Source organism: Gymnoscopelus microlampas (assembly GCF_963454915.1).
Source record: "Gymnoscopelus microlampas genome assembly, chromosome: 23".
Taxonomy (NCBI): domain Eukaryota; kingdom Metazoa; phylum Chordata; class Actinopteri; order Myctophiformes; family Myctophidae; genus Gymnoscopelus; species Gymnoscopelus microlampas.
In genome coordinates this window covers 16,265,826-16,287,641 of record NC_139960.1, presented here as the reverse complement: position 1 = coordinate 16,287,641, position 21,816 = coordinate 16,265,826, and the positions used below count along the sequence as shown (strand labels likewise).

Here is a 21,816-nt window from a genome sequence, read left to right as displayed (position 1 = left end):
GGGCCCTTGTTTGTTATTGAGGGCGTGCGTTTGGGGGCGTCTTGTTACCGTGTGTGTTTGAAAGCTTTGTGGGTATTCAGATAAGATTTTTCTATTTTTCTTTTTGTCTTCTGTTTGTTGTGATTTTCTTTTCTTTTTTTCCCCATTCTTGTAAATTTAAAGCAGCATTTTCCATCCACGGTTTGGAAAGCCCACCACTTCTTGAGTACATTTTTGAATTGTATCCCTGGTTTGCGGATGGTATCTGGGCCCGATGCGCTGTATGTTTGTGCAGGAACGAGAACAAAAACACTGAAGCAGGATTGCCAAACATTGGCGTCACACTTTCCTGTATATCCCTCACGGTGGTCTCTGGCCTGGGGGGAGGGTGGTGTTTGTGCCCCTCTGCCAGTTCTCCATGCGGTGGCCTCACCTATAAACAAAGCTCCGGAGTAATCCGTTTAAGTTGCATCATTACGCCTAATTTATGCCCCGTCATCCGATTTTGTCGCGGGCTGAAAGATACGGGTTTGCGGATGCAACGCGTTGTGAGCTTGTCTTCTTTTTTCGCCACACGACGCACCATCACACGACGAAGTACAAATCAGACTTTAGACCCACTCCCCACCCCTTTTTAGCAAATCCCCGCCACTCGATTTGATTAGGTTACACTTTAATTTGGACTGCCAGGCGGAGAAGTTAATGCTCTTTGAGAGATCCTCCTAGAGGTCCTATTCACCTTGACATGGCGGGGTGTGGGTGGGTTGTTGGGCGGATTTTTGTGAGCCCTAAGCTCCCTGATTGGGTTACATGGCGGGAATAATGAGCTGCTTCACTGTTGTCTTGGCCTGACCTGGGAGTTAAGCCTCCATATAACCCCCCCTCCACCCTACCCTACCCCACCTTGCACTGACCCCCCTACCTCACACATGGGGCATTTGGATTTACATATACATAAGATTTCAGGGACCCCCGCAGGTTTTGGATTAGTTCCTGGGGGAACGTTCCGGATCGGTGACGCTTCATCTAAGCAGCTCCGTTGAAACACAGGGCTCAAAACGGACCAACCAGGGGTCTTTTTGTATCCAGTGGCTGGTGGTTGCTCAGTTGCTCATCCGTATCATCCCACTTGTTGCGCCGTTGAACTCTTTTGAAAGACCCGCGGAAGAGGAGGAATGCATTGAGGGGGTCAAACTTTTTTATGTCACGGACCCCCCCCCCCCCCCCCAATTTGTCATGCCATGGACCCCCGTTTCAAATCAGTGTATCCTGATATAGTTGTTTTGGTTGCAATTACATTATCTTAATGTAATAAGTGCACATGATGAAAGCTATTTGTATTTGTGGTTTGGAAACATATTGTATTGTTATAATAATGTAACCCCTCTTGCCACCTTCTCTCTTGATTGATGCTAGCATAGCGACTGACAAAGATATGGCTACTATGCAGACATATCTTGGTCACTCCTTCTCTTGTTTTGTTTCTTAGGTTTGTTTTTCTTGGCCACAAATGTTAAGAATGTTAAGAATATAATTTGTTATGTTATTTAGACAGATGCCAGGTTCATCTGTTATTTAGATGCAAGGTTCATTGTTTACCTGTTGTTTTAGTTTCAATGTATATATTGTTATTTCTTATTTAGATAGCATGTTGTTTAGGCAGATGCCAGGTTCATTGTTTAGCTGCTATCCTATAGTTTACAGATTGTTATTTAGATAGCATATTGTTTAGGCAGAGGCTAGGTTCATGGTTTACGTGGTATACTAGTCTCTTGAGGCACTACACTGCTCTTATAGCTGCATTGTATGTGATTACACTGCTTATTGTATGTAAGTCGCTCTGGATAAGAGCATCTGCTAACCTAAATTGTAAGTAATCACTTGAGTGAAATGAATTGTTGTGGAATTTTATGACTCATTTGGCTGGGGACCACAACAATGCCCCCCAAGGCCCCCCTGTGTAGACGCTTTGAAAACCACTGATACATGAAGCTCATTAAATGTGTTTCAGAAGAATCCTGCTTTTACTGTATGTTGTGCAACAAGTGTGAGCCAGCTGATCCTCCTTACACACACACGCGCGCGCGCACACACACACACACACACACACACACACACACACACACACACACATAAACACACACAAACACACACACACACCCACGTGTTTACACATGCACGCTTACACCCCCGTTCCTCCGCGGCGATCCCTCCCATGCACCAAACGCCGGACGCTGAGTCACGTCAGGAAGCGATCGTCAGCTTTAATGAATCAGCGTTGTAAGTTTCACTCTGATATTTCCTGGCTTCCTGTAAAGCGGTTCCTGTTCTGCGTCCGCGTCCCCGTCATGGCTGCAGCGTGAGCGGACACATCTGTGGGAGCGCTGCCCCCTGGCTGGAGGCCTCTCCCTCCGTCAGCACGAGATGGATGGAAATGTATCAGCCATGAATAAACTTCCCTCCCTCGCTCACTCCCTGTCCCTCCCTCCATCCCATCTATCCATCCATCAGTGGTGGAAGAAGTACTCTCATGTAGAAAAAAATAAATAAAAAAAAGTATCAATGCCCTATTGTAGAAATGCCCTGTTAGTACAAGTCCGGTATACAAAATGTACTTGAGTAAAAGTACAAAGGTACGGGCATCAAAATATACTTAGTAAAGTAAAAGTATAGTCATTATGCAGAAGCTCCCATTTCACAAGTTTTCAAATGTATAAAATGTATAAAAATCCTTTGAAAATAGATACAAGCTCACAACACGTCGCGTTATGAGCTTGTAGATGTGCTATTTTCAAACTGCCAAAGTATAGGTCTGAAGTGGTTTTGTAATAATAATCCAAATCTACAAAGTAACTAAAGTTTTCAAATAATTACTGTGGAGTAAAAAGTACAATATTTGCCTCTGAGGTGTAATGGAGTAGAAGTAAAAGTATTGAAAATCGGAAATACTCCAGTAAAGTAAAAGAATACCTCAAAATTCTATAATTGCCATCCAGCCAGCCATCTATTCATCCATCCATCAACTTCCCCATCATTCCAACAATCTGACGTCTGTCCGTCTGTCTGTCTGTCCGTCTGTCCGTCCATCCGCCAGCCAGCCCGCCGCCCGCCCATCTGTCTGTCTGTCCGTCCAGCCAACCAACCGCATCCCCATACTTCCAACCATTTCCCCATCCATCCATCCATCCATCCAACCTAACAAACCAAATGTTGTACAGATGTTCAAGTCTTTCTCTCACAGGGTGTACTGTGATGTGATTACACATTTGTTTATTTGTCTTCTGGTTCCCGAACTTATTCTGAGTGGATGGGGAAAACCGGGGTTGCGTGTGTGTGTGTGTGTGTGTGCCCGCGTGCGTGCGCGTGTGCGCTTGCCTGTGTGTCTGTGCTTACGTGTGCATGTGTAGGCGGAAGGCCTCTCTGTAAGAGATTACCCAAGCTCTGTCACACACGCGATGGGGGTGCTTGACCCCTTTGTAAAACAGGAGGCCGGCCTTTGACCTTTTGCCAGAAGTGATGAAACGGTAGAGGTGGAACCGTCCCACTTCCCCTCCGGTCTGAGTCTGGGCGGGGCCATTCCGGTGAACTGGGGAGCACTGGTTAATGACGTCCGGAATGGGTTTTTAGCCACTTTAGCCCTATTTCAAAAACCTGCTATTTTCCAAAATTGTGTGACTCATTTGTATCAAATTTTTCAGATGTTTTAGCTTGTAGACTTTTTTAAATCTGTCTTAAAATGCTGCGGACTGGGAAAATATATTTTTTAAATCCTTATTTTTTCTGATCATCCCCTCCCCCCCTCCATGTTGACATGACCAAAACAGGGATGCCAGGTTGAGGGTGCTTAATGAGGTGTGGAATGGGTTTTTAATGAAGCGGGCCGCTCCAGAACACACAAGAACAGAAAACAGGTGTCGGCACTTGACCCGGACCAGAGGATGAACTAGAAGGATGAATGTGATTTCTATTGGCTGTCTGGAACCTGTGAATGAGGTCATTCTGTGTGTGTGTGTGTGTGTGTGTGTGTGTGTGTGTGTGTGTGTGTGTGTGTGTGTGTGTGTGTGTGTGTGTGTGTGTGTGTGTGTGTGTGTGTGTGTGTGTGTGTGTGTGTGTGTGTGTGTGTGTGTGTGTCTCCTCTCTGTTAAACTCATCTCTTGCGTGGAATTTCGTGATATGGGAAACCTCTCGCTGACACGTCTTCCACATGGTAGCCGAGGCAAAACTCCCAGGCGTTTGCATGAACAGTGTAATATATATTTAACCATATAGATATCACAGAGAGAGACAGGTTTGCAAGATTGCGGTTTATGGGTTCCACAGTAATGATTGGCAAAGCAGATGCTTTTTTTCTTCCCTTGCCAAGACACACACAGATGGGTAAAGGTTTTATTGTGACATACGGCTTCTGCAGCCCGGGGGATGTGAGGTGATATTTCTATTTTACGGCGAAATGGAACAGATTGTGAAAAGAACCTGTTCATTTCCCTGAAGTCGGTGTTGTACAGTTTGCTCGGGTTATCTCACTTCCTTTCTGTACTCCCCCCCTCTTTTGCAGTAAGCTTAACACATCAACGAATGGAGTTACATCACATTAAGGGAGTGTATTTGGTATTTTAAGTGATATTTTTTAATGAATCAGCGTTTAAGTTTCAGTCTGATTTCCTGGCTTCCCGTAAACGGTGATCAACCTCGTTTCGAAAAAGTATTACGCCGCGTTATCTCTGTGTAATCCTTTAAACAACAGTCTTAATGAATGCGAATTAATCACACAAAATGAACGCTCCTGGACATCTTTAATACGTAATTTTTATGGTGTCATGTTTATGATCACCCGTGCACTAGCCTGGGATCAATACCATTTTCGGGTTTCTGATCCGGTCGGAGCGGAAATAACTTTACGCCATCACAAGACCGGAACCAACGACCGGAACCACCGGCGCCGTGCACCTCCAAAATGATTCCCCTAGCTTTAAACTTGCTTAGTTTGGTATAATCGTTTGGTTTCTTTTGGTATAATAATGGTTTGGTATTCTAACTCGTAGCACGAGCGAGACTAAACTAATTGATTCGCATTATGTGGGGAACAAAAAACAATGCGAGGCCATCCGGAACCAACCACCGGAACACGATTCATTTTTTCCTTTTTTCTAAACCGGGATCATCCGGCTAGTTTTAGAACCAATATCAGGCTTTCCTCTGCGGTGGAAAGGCTGGTGACGCAAGGTTACCCTGTGCACACAAAGTACCCGTCCGACAGGAAGGTGACTTTGCATCGAACACGTCAAATAAAAACATGATACGTCCTTGGGTGCCAGCAGGCGGCTGGCTGCTCCACAGGAAGTGTGATCCGCTGCTCTGTCATAACGTCAGTGCAGCCCGGCCTACTGTAGCTACTGTCTACACCTGTGGTTCTCAACCTGTGGGTCAGGACCCCCAGGGGAGTCCCCACATGATTTTTTTATGGGGGGTGGGGTAGTTCACAGATGACAGTGAAGTGACAATTACCTAAAAAAAAGAACAGAAAGAAAAAAGACCATTACTGCATCGAAAGTAATCAACAAACTTTGCTATAAAAACTGGTCAAACATTGGCCAAATTTTCTAATAATATAAGAAAGAGGAAAGAATTGTGAAAATAGCTGATTTACAAGCTGGTTATTAAATGGTTACAACGCTTCGCGTTGCAAGGCGTTGTGAGCTTGTAGATCGGCCATTTTCACTAAATGTAATGCCTCAACTCCTACAATTCTAAGTGCTTGTCAGGGTGGGGGGTCCCCAGTTCAAATATTGAATATTTTGGGCGGTCCCCAGTTCAACTATGATTATTTTGAGGGGTCGCGGCCTGTAAAGGTTGAGAACCACTGGTCTGCACCTTTATTATTCCTCCTCCCTTTATTGCTTTCCGTTCTCCATCCCTCTGTTCCATGACTGTGCTGTTCTGTGAAGCACGATTTATACTTAGTTTGCTCACCGGTGTCGTGCACCACAAATGGCAGATCTACAAGGTCAGAGAGCGTCGCATCGCGACACGCTCTGACCTTGTAGATCTGCTATTTTGGGTGTGCGGCCGACTGAGTATAAATCATGGATAAGGGGCAGGTGGGAGGGGGCGCTGAGTGACCTCCGGGAAACAGGAAGTGAGCATGAGGAAGTGAGGGAGGTCGGTGCCTTGAACCGCATGATGGGTCTTTATCAGTCACTGTGTTCCTGCCCGTGGCGATGGCCTCGGGGACGTTGTGATAGGGTCTTTTAGGATATGAGTTTGTAGGCGTGTGTCCCCTTTAGAAGGGCAAAGGTTGAGGAGGACACCATTGGCAGGGCGGGTGTACATATCCGATGTTCTTTAGGAAAGGGACGTCGGGGCGCGGTGGTTGGGAGGGTTGGGGCTCGTGCGTGTGCATGATTTCTAAAACACGTGAGTGCATGCACGCACGCACGCACGCACATCACTCGCATGTACACACGCACGCACGCACGCACGCACGCACGCACGCACGCACGCACGCACGCACGCACGCACACACACACACACACACACACACACAGTTGTGAGCTTGTAGATCGGCTATTTTCGAATAGACAGAGTCTAAAATAATGGTTTTGTAGCAATGCTTTAAATCGACAAAGTAACTGGTAACAAATCTCAAAATACTTTTAGTGGAGAAAAAAGTAGGCTACAATACTTGCCTCTGAGATGTAGTGGAGTAGAAGTATAAAGTATTGAAAAAGGGAATTAAAGTAAAACTAGTAGTCCTACAGTACTTTAGTAAATGTACTTAGTTACTTTCCACCACTGCACGCACGCACGCGCACACACACACACACACACACACACACACACACACACACCCACACCCACACACACACACACACACACACACACACACACACACACACACACACACACACACACACACACACACACACACAGGTTACCTCTCTGGGGCTGCAGAGACACAGTCATATCAGTAACAGCACATTGACACTGCGGCTCCCCCGCCCACCCACCCACCCACCCACCGTGAGTCATCATTGGGGGGGGGTATCTCATGTTCCTCCAAAGCTCCTATTTTTACCGCCTGGGCGCTGAAAGCCTCTTGTCAATGAGCGTCTCATTCCAGCGGCGTCGCCATTTATTAAGTCGTCATTACTCAAGGCAACGCTGTCTGTCTACCTCTCTGCCGGGGGAGAGGAGGGGAGGGAGGCCGGGGGGGGGGGGGGGGGGGGGGTCACAAATAGATTCTAAAGGGCAGCCTCGTAAAGGCGCAGCCATGGCCCCTCCCACCGACGGTGGGGATCGATGCAGGTAGCATGGGTGCCATTAGCTGGACTGATGCAGATAGATGATGGAGGGGGGGGGTGGATGAACAGACTGGAGGGAGGCGTTGATGGAGAGAGAGAGAGAGAGAGAGAGGGAGAGAGAAAGAAGGTCTTTCATCTGTCTGTCTGCACATGCTGGTGTTGTGGGTAAACAGCTAAAAATCCTAGATGAGATACAGTGACATGTAGACACACACACACAAACTCACACAAACACTTGTGCGTGTGCAAAAAACATTAGCAGCACCGCAGTGCAACACAGCAACAATAGTTTTAAACAACAAAGAGCTTTGCAGAGATATGAGGGTACCCCTATACTCTGTCTCTGTCGCCACACGCACACACGCAAGCACACACACACACGCATGCGCGCACACGCGCACACGCACACACACACGCACACACGCACACATACACGCACACACACACACACACACACACACACACACACACACACACACACACACACACACACACACACACACACACACACACACCATTTAAAGTGTGGAGATCCACACCTCATTTGGGGTCCCACTCTTTGCGTAGAGGTGTGTGTTTGTCTTTATCAAAGCTTTTATCGCCTGGCCCTCCATTACACCCTGACACCCCGACAGGAAACAGGATGCTCATATACTCTTACAGGCGCGCGCGCGCACGCGCGCACACACACACACACACACACACACACACACACACACACACACACACACACACACAGACACACCTGCAGGGATGATAGGGGTCAGGAGTTGGGGAATGCGGTCGACCTGTGTTACTGATATGAATGGCTTTACCAGATATACAGGAACTGACTGAGACTACTGTAACAACTCTGGTATACTGGTTAACATCTCTTTAACATCTCTTTTAGTTAACATCTATACTAGTTAACAACTCTACTGGTTAATAACCAGCATGGTTCAACCCATTAAAACAAAGCATCTGTGTCATTTTAGATTTTAGCTTGGTTGCCTATTAAAAAATAGCAGATGTACAAGCTCATAGTACGTCACTTCGTGCCGCGCATGACGGCAGACCCCTGAACAGGGTTTGAGTCAAGATTGGTGCAGATTGGAGCAAAATTCTGCCTGTGGCCATTGGGGGCCCCTAACATGGCCCCTGGGGGCCACATGTGGCCCCTGGTGTGACTGTTGTCATGGCAGACCCCAGAACTGTGTTTGTGCCAAGTTTGGTGCGGACCGGAGCAACGGTGCGCCTCACAGTTCTGCACGTTAGGTCTGTGACGTCCACCCGCCCACCCTTTAGGCAATTTTAATATAGGATTACATAGATGCATAAAACATGGTTACAACAAAATACATATAATGGCTCTTTATTCCAATAATGGTTTTGTATTTTTCCAGACTATAGCTTCCTGGTGAGAGTTCCTGGTGAGAGTTGTTGTTGCAGGTGTGTGGTGTGTGTGTGTGTGTGTGTGTGTGTGTGTGTGTGTGTGTGTGTGTGTGTGTGTGTGTGTGTGTGTGTGTGTGTGTGTGTGTGTGTGTGTGTGTGTGTGTGTGTGTGTGTGTGTGTGTGTGTGTGTGTGTGTGTGTGTGTGTGTGTGTGTGTGGGGGGGGGGGGGGGGGGGTGTTGGGGGTGGGGGTAGGGGGTAGTCTGTTAATGTGTCAGATAGACTTCTAAATGACCTGTCTGAGGACAAGCCACTCAACAAGAGCGAGGTATAGAGAGAGGGAGAGGGGGGGGATAGGGAGAGCGACAGAGAGAAACATACAGTATACATATAGGCAGAGAAAGATAGAGGGATAAAGAGAATGAGAGAGAGAGAGAAAGAAAGAAAGAAGGAAATACTGTGGAGAAATCTCAATTAAATAATAATTAAATATATCAAGAAAAGGGAGAGAGGGAGAGAGAGAGAGAATATCTTGATGGAATGGAATACAAAAAAAGAATTCAAATTGAAGAATCCATAAAAAGGTAAAAGCAATTAAAGAAAAGGATGAGTTTAATGATGAGCTCCAACCCAGCACAATGTTTTTTTTACAAGTCTCTCTCTCTCTCTCTCACTCTCTCTCACACATTCTCTTGCCCTCTTTCCCAGCTGCTCTCCTCTCCCTCCCCTTCCATCCCCTCCCCTCCCCTCCTGTGTGAATGGTTTAGCGCTCTCTCTCCCTCTCTGTGTCTCTCTCTTCTCTCTCTCAGTCTGGTGGAGCTGCGCTCAAGGATTAGAGGGTTGCCGTCTGTGTCTTGCTGGAAGCAGAGGAAACAGAGAGAAAGAGAGGAAAGCAGAGAGAGGAGAGATACAACCAGATCTGATACCATCCACCACTTCATCTGGATACTGAGCTCATTTAAAAAGATTATTTTTGTACATCAGCCACTATCTCTCACAAAGGAGCACCCTGTATTATAGCCAAGCCTTTACCTGAGGAGAGGAGGACGCACAGACGCACGCACGCTCACAGCCAAAGGGACTATTCTTGCCACTGGGACGGACCCCCACACTGGAAGCCATGTGAGACCCCTCATCCCCTCAGAAAGCCACGTAAACCTCCCACTGCGATCCACACACACTATTCTGGAGGATCCAGGAGAACTGGGATTCTAAGCCTTCCCTGGAGGACCCTCTCTCTCTCTCCACTTCCAGTTTTTTTTTTGTGTGTGTAGATCTTCACTCCAGAGGGGAGGGATATCATAGGAAGACTCTTGGGGGATCGGTGTACCCCCCCACCCATCCAGCGGGAAGACACACACACATCTCGGGGCACTGGTTTAAGGAGTGTGAGTTTCCCCCCCCCTGGTCTGGGAAGGCCAGCCAGGCAGGACCTTTCTCTCCTCTCCAGCACCATGGAATACCTGTATGGGATTGTAGTTCTGCTGTGTGGGGCGGTGCAGCTGGGGCGGGCTGGGGAGCCCGGGCACAGCGTTCCCAGGTTAAAGCTCTCGTACAAGGGTAAGAGCCACACTCTCTGTTGTCCCCTATATGATATTTTGTTCCAGGGACCCCCAGAAGCAAAGATTTGAGTTATAAATGTTCGCTTTAAAAAATATAAATATTCAAAGATGTGCACACATTTTCACGATTTTTCAAAAATAGCAGATATACAAGATCAGTGCACGGCACAAGTGCCGCGCTATGAGCCAAAGAAATCTTAAACAATGTCAAGGTGCAGAGCTACATAGTTTGGTCGCTGACCACCATTTGAAAATATTGTGTAAGGGACTCCCATGAGAGAAGATTTGTAAGGATTTGTCAAGACATTTCAATTGTTTTTTTCAAAACAATTGCTGATCGACAAGCTCACAAAGCTTCGCATCACAACGCATTGTGAGCTTGTAGGCTACATTCAGAATAGAGGACAGATAAAATAGGGCTTAAATGTCTAAACTGTTCCTCGTTTTTGCTGGGCAGCCCCTGGAACCCCCCTCAGGGACCCCCAGGGGTCCCCAGAACCCACTTTTGAGAACCACTTTCCTAACCACTTAAACCCCAGCATTGGTACTGTGGGGAAAGCTTTCACTGAAAATAGCTATTTTCAGCGAAAGCTTTCCCCACAATAACACAAAACAGAAAAGACACTAGTATTGAGCCCTGAGGGACTCCGGTTACCCATATAGGGTTTAAGTGGTTAAACCCCTAATAGTGCAGCCTTTAAGGGTGCGGGGGCTCATGAAACCCACAGGGGTTTGAGGTCCTCTGACATACAGTTAATCAGCTTGTCTTATAATCATTTATAAATCTTAATTCTTCTCATGTGTGTGCAGCAGTACATGGTAAAACAAACCCTCAGTGTTTAAATTCAATTGAATTAAATCAACTCTCACAGATGCAAAGGATTTTTTTTAACGGTGTAATTTATGAGCATTTGATGTGTTTTAATCTATCCTGTATCGATGTTTGGTATGTTTTATTTCTTTCTATCATTCTATGCCTCACTATCTCTCACTGCATGGGTCTCTCTCTCTCTCTCACTCACTCAGAAAACAGTGGCTCCTGCTCTGTATTATTCCTCTCTCCCATTAACTCTGTCCTCCCTCTCTCTCTCTCTCTCTCTCTCTCTCTCTCTCTCTCTCTCTCTCTCTCTCTCTCCCCCTCTCTCTCAGAATCCTCTACTCTCATTCTTACAAATAGCCCCCGATTGCTTCCATATGCCAGTTGGAAAGGGGCTCTCGCGCCCGAAGGTAAATGTATGTATTGGCCCCGGTACCAATTTTCCCCTCGCTGGCTGCCTGCTGCCTGCCGGTGGCTGTCCCCCTTCGGGCTCATACCCGTATGGCCCCGTTAAGTGCTCCGAGCAGGCAGCGGAGCCTGCCTTTTAATGGCCTCTGTCCCAAAACTCCTTCCCTGTCATGACACAAGAGCCCTTTTTTCTTTTAAGGAGCGACCCAGGGCGCTCTCTCTCTCTCTCTCTCCTGCACTCATTAGCTTCCAAATGGATTGAGCAGTTGGTGGAGTTCTGGTTTTGTTTAACCCAATAAGACCGGGAACGCACCATTTTTACGATTTTTTTTGGCTATTCAAATAGTCTATGAGCTCATTGATTTGCTATTTTTGAAAAATCGTGACAATTTGTGAAAAATCTTTGAATATATATATTTTTTAAAACATTTGCACAATATTTTGTTCCAGGGCCCGCCAGAAGCAAAGATTTGAGTTAGGCTACTAATGTTCGCTTTAAAAAATATATATATTCAAAAATGTGCACAATTTTTCACGATTTTTCAAAAATAGCAGATATACAAGCTCATAGTGCGGCCCTTGGTGACGCGCTATGAGCTTGTAGATCTGCTATTTTTGAATAGCCAAAGAAATCTTAAAATAACAGATGCGTTCCCGTTGTTAATGGGTTAAGAGGGGGAAAGTATATACAGTATTATGTACATACTGTGTGTATACTGTATACTGTGTGTATATATATATATATATATATATATATATATATATATATATATATATATATATATATATATATATGACTACAGGGCATGTACTGTACTGTGCATGAAGGGTTGTTTGTGAGTGATGGTAATAATGGTGTAGAACCAGAGTCCTTTGGCGTTGGTGCACGTGTCCGCTTTCTTTGACGTACACACATGCAAACATGTTATTCTCCCTCGTTCTGTGTTATTTTGAGGGGAGACTGCAAAGCGCCGGTTCTTCCTCCTCGCCACCTCCCTCCTCCTCCTCCTCTTCCCTCTCTCTCTCTCTCAGGCTTGGTCTCTCTCTCTCTCTCCGTCTCGTCTCCTCTCTCACACCCTAGACTAAATCAGGATCTTTGTAATAGCAGACTTTTCATCTCAGCCAGAAATAACTGGCAACATTTTTGTCATATTTTTTGGGGATGGTTTTTATTCTTTCTTTTTTTTTCATCTCTCTCTCTCTCTCTCTCTCTCTCTCTCTCTCTCTCTCTCTCTCTCTCTCTCTCTCTCTCTCTCTCCCTCTCGTTTTAATGTCGTTGAGGGGAGGCCATTGTGGTTCTTTGTCCTACAACATGACCGAAAGTATACAGCTCTCTCAGTGTGGTCTCTCTTTCTCTCTCTCTCTCTCTTTCTACCATTCCTTATTTTCATCTCATTTGTCCTTGTAAAATGTGTGCCCTCTGAAAAAACTGTACACCGTTAAAAATCCTCGGCGTTAATTTGTCCATTCGCAACTCGGAGAGGGTGCAAATGTGACCAAATGGACCCGTGAGGGTCCATTTGGTCACATTCGTACGCTCTCCGAGTTAAATTGACGCCGGGGGATTTTACTGTGTTACGAACAGGCTCATTTGCCCTCATTCTGTGGCTGAAAACAAGGTTAATGTGGATAAAAGTGCCCTTCTTGTTGTCAGCTGACACCTAAAGATGATGCCTCACATTATTTTCAAACACACGACGAGGGCGGAGAAGGGGAGAAAAAAAACAGTCTAAATCGAGTTTTTAATGTAGTAAACATGTTGTTTATTACCAATTAAATGTTTTCTATTTTTGACCCAGACATTTTTTGGTTGAAAGAGATGATGTTTTAGAGGCGTGGTGTATGTTGTAACTTGACATGATGGTGTGTGACGGTCTGGAGCACGAGCTGTAATTTCTGTGTCGTAACAGAGGCCCGAATACAGTTCATTATATCACCCTTTCAAGCTTTGAAGTGTACGATAATTAGCGCAATTTCGATTTGCAAAAGTGGGCTGTTTTGTGGGTGTTTTTGAGGTTGATATTGTGTGACAGTAATATGGTGTGGATTTGTGTGCTTGCGGGGTTTGATTTGGTTTGGTTTGTGTTGGGTTAAGTAAGTTAAGTAGGCCTTTGCCGAGCCATGAGGCCCATAGGGGCAGGTAACTATCTCCTGTTTCTGTAGCGTGAAGCAGCTTGATGTACATGCCCCAATCCAACCCTTGATGCTGAGTGCCATTCAAGGAGGCATATGGGGTCCCACTTTTATAGTCTTTGGTAAGACACGACTGGCGAATCAAACCCCCGACCTACCAGTCTCGGGGCAGACACTCTGACCACAAGGCCAACTGAGCTGGTTTGTGATGGCTTGGTTCATGCAAATAAGATGTTACAATGTTACGGTAATTCTGTCACGGTGATGGCTGCTAGCATGTATAGAACAAATATGTCACCCACAGAAAACAACAACGGTGAAATCACCTGGCGCGTGATTTATACCTGCGGTGCGGGTCGCTGTCTCTCGCATCGAAAATAGACAATCTACAAGCTCACAACGTGTCGCGATGCGACACGTTGTGAGCTTGTAGATCATCTATTTCCAATGCGAGACACACAGGCGCGCAACTGAGTATAAATCAGCCTTTAGTCCGGCTCCATAGAACCATCTGTCAAAAAGAATGTGAACACAAATTTCTCCCCCCCTCCCTCCCCCCTATGCTCTTCGTTGTGACAAGTGAACATGCTGCTGACAACACAGTGAATTATAAACATGTCATCAAACATGGAAAGCATGAGTCGACTGTGTGAGTGATGAATATCCGTCATCAAGCCATCAGCCCGCTCTCTCTCTGGCTGCATGGGCACATGTTGGGCTTTGAAACACGTTCGTCTGTCGTTGATACCGATGTACTGTGCGTTTGGCTAAAAGTACATCAAAGGCCCAGTGCACCCACGTGCGTGTGCGCGTGCGTGTGTGTGTGTGCGTGTGCGTGCGAAAGTTCCTGCTACATCTTGGTGCGAGGACTCAACACCCTCCCTTGTCTCAATGTGTGTGTGTGCGCACTCATGTATGTGTGTTTTGTGTCAGATTATGATGTGCGCTCAGATAATGACACCCTGGCTTTGTGTGACTGTGATTGTACTATGTGTGTATGTGCGTGCATGGGTATTCGGCCTCCTACAAGTTAGAATCACTGCGTAATTGAAGTGCGTGCGTGCGTGCGTGTGTGTGCGTGCGTGCTCGCCATCGTGCGCTGCTGGCGTATTGAATGCACGTCACATCGCCTTGACAACGCGTGCGCGCTCAGTCGAGGTGAAACACGCACTGTATACGCTTTCACGGTCTGTGTCTGCGTTCCGTTTTATACGCCCGCTCGCCTGTTTGTCTGGGCGCTAGACGACAGGGCCCACAGGTGTCTGATGACTGTCTCGATGCTCGTCAGGGGATGGCTCCACCGTTCGACGCCCACACGCTGCTTGACGGGAGGACGCCGATGAAAAAAGAGGCGTAGGAGGAGGGACGCGGCGAGGCTGGCAGACGCGCAGTCGGGGCTGCAGGAGAGAGAGAGAGAGAGAGAGAGAGAGAGGCTGGCTGTCACACTGAAGTGTCACTCGTCCCCCCCTCCTTCTCTCTCTCTGCCCAGCCTGCATGGTAATTAAGTCCAGTAAACGACAAGGAGGAATTCTCCCGGGAAGGACAATCCAGTGAGTGCCCATGCAGCGAGACACACACACAGACAGACAGACATGGGGCCCCTGAGTTGGACGGTCAGAGGAGTGAGCCAGTGGGGCCAAATAGGAAAGTTAAGCCCGATTTATACTCTGTCGGACGGTGGTGTTGCACGCTGAAAAAAGCCGATCCATAAGCTCACACCATGTGGCGGACTGCAAACTGTTGTGAACAGTTTATAGTTGTGAACTGCAAAATGCAAACTGTGAACTTATATTGGCTATTTTCACCGTGTGACACCGTTGTACGGATGAGCTACACGAGGGCAGGAACCTATTGAGCGAGGTCCAGCAGTATGGGGCGGATGTCAAACGAAGCCTGTGGAATCCCCTCCGGGGGATGGACAGTTAAGACAAGTGCCATGCGAGCAACTTCCCCTGTGCTGAGAAAGGCCAGTCAAACGATTGCAGAGTGAACGGTTGAGACAAGTGCCATATGCGAGCGAGTTCCCCTCTCCTGGAGAGGCCGGTCAAACGATTGCAGAGCGAGCAGTTAAGAGAGTGGTATAGCGGGCCAGAGAATCGGAGGCGGGCAGATAGGATGACCTCTCACGGGAAGTCCGGCGAAGGCGAACGTAGAGTAAATGATTTCCCAGTGGGGTCGGTTAAGACACGAAGACAGAAAGGAGCCGGCTTCCCAGGGTACACACGCAGAACGATGATCACGCTGTTAATGATTTTCTCTTCTCCATGGGACTGAAATAGCTCTTCCTTTGCTAAAGCCTCGACGCGTAACTTAAGGAGAGAAACAGAGACGTGAGGGGGAAACTTGAGTCCAGGTTAAAATCATCTCGCTTAGCGAGGGGTTTTAAAGGAGTAGTTCACCCAAAATAAAACGTATTTTCTATCAATTACACACCCATGAAGCATTGAATTCATGGAGATTTTTTGTTTTCGTCGCATTCCTAAGCCAATAATGTGATGACTGGCAAAAAGATGCTAATGTATCTGGTAGAAGACTCAAAGAGTCTCCTTTGAGTCTCCTAGCGGAACGACCGCCGGTCATCAAATTATTGGCTTAGGAATGCCACAAAAACAAAAAAATCTCCATGAATTCAAGGCTTCATGGGGTGTATAATTGATAGAAAATAAGTACTTTTTGGGGTGAACTACTCCTTCAAGTTTACAGACCAAATTTGGTCCATCTCCACCTCGCCTTTGTCAACGACTGGAGACAAACTGAGAGATTAAATTGAAAGCAGTCAGCCAAAAAACTGTCCATTTGAATCTCTTATCGCCACGTACAGTAAATGCCGATTCAATTCTGCCTGGAGACCCGTGTCACATGAAACTTATTTAGTCAATGTCCATTATTTATTACTTTTTTATTTTTGTTTTGTTTTGGTATTTTTACTGTTTAGACTGATGCTAGGTTCTTGTTTTACCTATGATCCTAGATTACTGAGGCACTACACTGTCTCTATGCATTTGATGTATGTGTTTGCCTTACTGCGAGTCGCCCTGGATAAAGAGTGTCTGCCAAATGCCTAAATGAACTAAATAAAAGCAAAATCTGCTTACAAAAATATGAACCTTAAAAGCACCTATTTTGACCGTGAAGAACTGTTCATTCAAACACAAATGAATATGGTGTTACATTAGTGAGCCGTGATTTGATTTCGTATTGGAAGTGCTTGCAGCCAATGGCGTCTCCCGAAAAATAGCGAGCCTCTACAGTTACCGGATAGTGCAGTGATACACTGACATACTGTACATCAGAGCATAGACCACTCCAACATAATTACATATCTGAACATAATCCCATGCAGCCACACACAGTCTTAACCAGTGGTGGAAAGTAACTAAGTACATGTACTCAAACTTAAGTACAATTTTGAGTTTTTGTATTTGCTTTACTGGAGTATTTACAATTTTCAATACTTTTACTTCTACTCCACTACATCTCAGAGGCAAATATAGTACTTTTACTCCACTACAATTATCTTTAGTTTAGTTACTAGTTACTTTGTAGATTTAAAATATCATTATAAAATATACATGAACCACTTCAGCCCTATATAGACTTTGGCTATTGAAAAGAAAATAAATAAATAGCAGATCATCTGCTATTTTCAAATGATTCCATAGATTTTGAAAACATGAAATGGAAGATTTCTGCATAATGAGTACTTTCTACTTTTGGTACTTTAAGTACATTCTGATGCCAATTCTTCTGTACTTTTACGCAAGTAAATTCTGAATACCAGACTTGTACTTGTAAGAGAGTATTTCTACATTGCAATATTGATACTTTTACTTAAGTAAAACACTTTTACTTAAGAGTACTTTTTCCACCACTGGTCTTAAGCAGACATCAGGAGATGCACTGACCCCTAAAGGTTGGACTGTGCATGTGCAGCCCACGGCAAAATGACACAGGCTGCATGGGAGAGAGAATCCTGTGAAAGTTAAAGAGTTGACCCTATTGTGACGCTTCAAAATGAAGGGCCCTGCAGAACAGAACAGCACGCGGTGCATCAGAACTTTAGAGGGCTCGTTAAACAACCTGATAATTACCCTCGGGGCCGGGTAATTACGGGGCCTACAACCTCTTAATGTCGGCCCAGTCGCCCTACACTGGCTGGCTGGCTGGATGGGTGGAACTCAGAGAGAGAGAGAGAGAGAGTGAGAGAGAGAGAGAGAGAGAGAGAGAGAGAGAGAGAGAGAGAATTTGGAATCGACTTTGTACCTTTCAAAATAGACGCTCGGTGTGGGACCGCTCTCAACGCAGTCTGGACTGAGCCCCATAATAAGACTGTGTGTGTGTGCACGCGCACACTCATATGGCTGTGTTTATGTGTAGCCTCGCTTCGCCTGTGAATATATGCGTATGTGTGTGTGTTTTTTTTGTTCATGTGTGCGGTGGCATCTCTGTGTCTTCAGTATACATACTGTGTGTGTGTGTGTGTGTGTGTGTGTGTGTGTGTGTGTGTGTGTGTGTGTGTGTGTGTGTGTGTGTGTGTGTGTGTGTGTGTGTGTGTGTGTGTGTGTGTGTGTGTGTGTTGAATGTATCTATCTACATGTGAGTGTGGATCCGTCCATTCTGTGGGTTGGGGCTGACAGGGCGGATGTAGAAAATTATAAGGTGTTTTCCCCAATGCGCCCTGGAGATGTCTGCCTCTCTCTCTGCCTCTCTCTCTCTCTCTCTCTCTCTCTCTCTCTCTCTCTCTCTCTCTCTCTCTCTCTCTCTCTCTCTCCTCATTCCCTCCAGTTTCTCATGGAACCACAGCTACCGCAGACCCTAAGTACAGTCTCCATGTCGGCTATGTGTGTGTGTGTGTGTGTGTGTGTGTGTGTGTGTGTGTGTGTGTGTCTCTGTGTGCATGCAGACACGTATGTGTGTATACATACTGTATGTTTCCCTTCCTTGTTGCTTTTTCTATCTCTTTGATTGTGGCTCACACGAGACACATCTTATTACACACACACACACACACACACACACACACACACACACACACACACACACACACACACACACACACACACACACACACACACACACACACATAATGTACCCCTATTCTGTCTACATTCCATTCTCATGTCTTGTCCAGTAAGACGTGTTTTGATGTGTGGTACTTCAATGTTTGTATCCCACCCGAAATGTCTTACATTACGATGTACTGAGTCAGTGCATTTTAATACATTGTACCAAAATGTCTTACATTACGATGTACTGAGTCAGTGCATTGTAATACATTGTACCAAAATGTCTTACATTACGATGTACTGAGTCAGTACATTGTAATACATTGTAAGACGATTTTGGTGGCTTTACAGGAAAGCAACCAAAATGTCTTACATTACAGTATACTGACAGAGTAAAGCAACCAAAATGTCTTACATTACAGTGTACTGACAGAGTAAAGCAACCAAAATGTCTTACATTACAGTGTACTGACAGAGTAAAGCAACCAAAATTCTTGGAACAAGTGTTACAAAACACTGCAAAATATCTACATTAAAATGTAAAGCACAGTAAAGAAACCAAAATGTATTTCATTACAATATAAAGCACAGTGAGTGAAGCAACCAAAATGTCTTTCATTACAATGTAAAGCACAGTGAAGCCACCAAAATGTCTCACAATGTAAAGCAGGTTCTCAAAGTGGAGTCTGGGGACCCCCAGGGGTCCTTGGTGGAGTACCAGGGGGTCCCCAGCAAAATGTGGTAATATAGCGTCACAATCATTTTAACCATATTTTATATATGAATATGAGTTGATGAGTTGATTGATGATTCTGTCCGGGACATTAACTCGAACGGCGCTGAGTCGGCTCAAACAGACTTCGCAACGCTCATCACGGCTACCCGCTCGCCGTGACGGCTCGCTTGCCGGTGCCTCTCGTGGCTAAAGTCTGCTTTAGACGGCACGCCTCCGTCGTTTTAACTTAGTTTTTTTGCGGTCACCCTTTTTTACGGTTTGAGAACTGCACTCCTGGAGCGCAGAAGGGTGCCCCCTTCCAGTCACCGTTTGACTTCTTGGGATGTCCGTCCCGAGAAGTCACGATATGCATTTTGGGGAGTGAGAATGTGTGTTGCACAGCAACCAAAATATCTTACATTACAGTGTACTGACAGAGTAAAGCAACCAAAATTCTTGGAACAAGTGTTACAAAACACTGCAAAATATCTACATTAAAATGTAAAGCACAGTAAAGAAACCAAAATGTATTTCATTACAATATAAAGCACAGTGAGTGAAGCAACCAAAATGTCTTTCATTACAATGTAAAGCACAGTGAAGCCACCAAAATGTCTCACAATGTAAAGCAGGTTCTCAAAGTGGAGTCTGGGGACCCCCAGGGGTCCTTGGTGGAGTACCAGGGGGTCCCCAGCAAAATGTGGTAATATAGCGTCACAATCATTTTAACCATATTTTATATATGAATATGAGTTGATGAGTTGATTGATGATTCTGTCCGGGACATTAACTCGAACGGCGCTGAGTCGGCTCAAACAGACTTCGCAACGCTCATCACGGCTACCCGCTCGCCGTGACGGCTCGCTTGCCGGTGCCTCTCGTGGCTAAAGTCTGCTTTAGACGGCACGCCTCCGTCGTTTTAACTTAGTTTTTTTGCGGTCACCCTTTTTTACGGTTTGAGAACTGCACTCCTGGAGCGCAGAAGGGTGCCCCCTTCCAGTCACCGTTTGACTTCTTGGGATGTCCGTCCCGAGAAGTCACGATATGCATTTTGGGGAGTGAGAATGTGTGTTGCACAGCAACCAAAATATCTTACATTACAGTGTACTGACAGAGTAAAGCAACCAAAATTCTTGGAACAAGTGTTACAAAACACTGCAAAATATCTACATTAAAATGTAAAGCACAGTAAAGAAACCAAAATGTATTTCATTACAATATAAAGCACAGTGAGTGAAGCAACCAAAATGTCTTTCATTACAATGTAAAGCACAGTGAAGCCACCAAAATGTCTCACAATGTAAAGCAGGTTCTCAAAGTGGAGTCTGGGGACCCCCAGGGGTCCTTGGTGGAGTACCAGGGGGTCCCCAGCAAAATGTGGTAATATAGCGTCACAATCATTTTAACCATATTTTATATATGAATATGAGTTGATGAGTTGATTGATGATTCTGTCCGGGACATTAACTCGAACGGCGCTGAGTCGGCTCAAACAGACTTCGCAACGCTCATCACGGCTACCCGCTCGCCGTGACGGCTCGCTTGCCGGTGCCTCTCGTGGCTAAAGTCTGCTTTAGACGGCACGCCTCCGTCGTTTTAACTTAGTTTTTTTGCGGTCACCCTTTTTTACGGTTTGAGAACTGCACTCCTGGAGCGCAGAAGGGTGCCCCCTTCCAGTCACCGTTTGACTTCTTGGGATGTCCGTCCCGAGAAGTCACGATATGCATTTTGGGGAGTGAGAATGTGTGTTGCACAGCAACCAAAATATCTTAAATTACAAAACACCCCAAAATGTCTTACATTACAATGCACTGACCCAGTAAATCAACCACAATGTTATTTTGTCTGCCTCCACCCTAGTCCACAAGTTGATAGATGGAATAATAACATTTATTCTGTGTGTGTGTGTGTACGCTTGTGTGTGTGTGTGTGTGTGTGTGTGTGTGTGTGTGTGCATGCATGTGCGTGCGGCGTGCTTACGTGCGTACGTGTGTGTTGGTACGCTCAATTGCATATTTGTGCTTGCACGCATTTTCCACAAATAATTATGCAATGACAGCACTTTGTGTGCAAAAACAAAAAAGCCATTCATCAAACCATTGAGAAATATGTCAAACGCCTTAGCTGGAGTTGCATGTTAATGGGGGATGGAGGGGCTGGCTTTAACATTACTGTCAGTTATGTGTACCAAAGCTTGTTTTATATAGTATTTGCGTCTTACAGTACATCAGGGGTCTTCAATGTTTTTTAAGGCCACGGACCCCTTAGCTGAGGGAGAGATGAAGCAGGGACCCCCACTACATATTGTATAACATTGTGTTGCAGGTTAAACTCTTTCATAGATTTCATTGGATTCATGTTGGATTCATGTTAATGTGTGTTTTCAGAAATTTAAACCACTTACTGTAAACCCTCAATACAAACTTGACCATTGGCTCTTTTCCTAGTCTGGTCCTGTTTCCAAAATCTCTTTCCCGAAAATAGTGAGAGCTTGTAGATCTGCTATTTTCTACAAATGTTCCC

At 45.6% G+C, this 21,816-nt stretch overlaps 1 protein-coding gene across 2 annotated transcripts in view; it reads left to right on the top strand.

The window, feature by feature from the left end:
- The first annotated feature begins 9,477 nt into the window (after positions 1 to 9,477).
- Positions 9,478 to 21,816, top strand: part of sema3aa (sema domain, immunoglobulin domain (Ig), short basic domain, secreted, (semaphorin) 3Aa) — an 818,452-nt gene continuing 806,113 nt past the window's right edge. For both annotated transcript variants that reach the window (XR_014600174.1, XM_084049418.1), the window contains exon 1: positions 9,478 to 10,212. Coding sequence is in view for 1 of the 2 variants with exons in the window: in XM_084049418.1 (XP_083905544.1) it covers positions 10,107 to 10,212 (106 nt within the window). In the remaining variant the exon portion in view is untranslated. The remainder of the gene's footprint in view (positions 10,213 to 21,816) is intronic.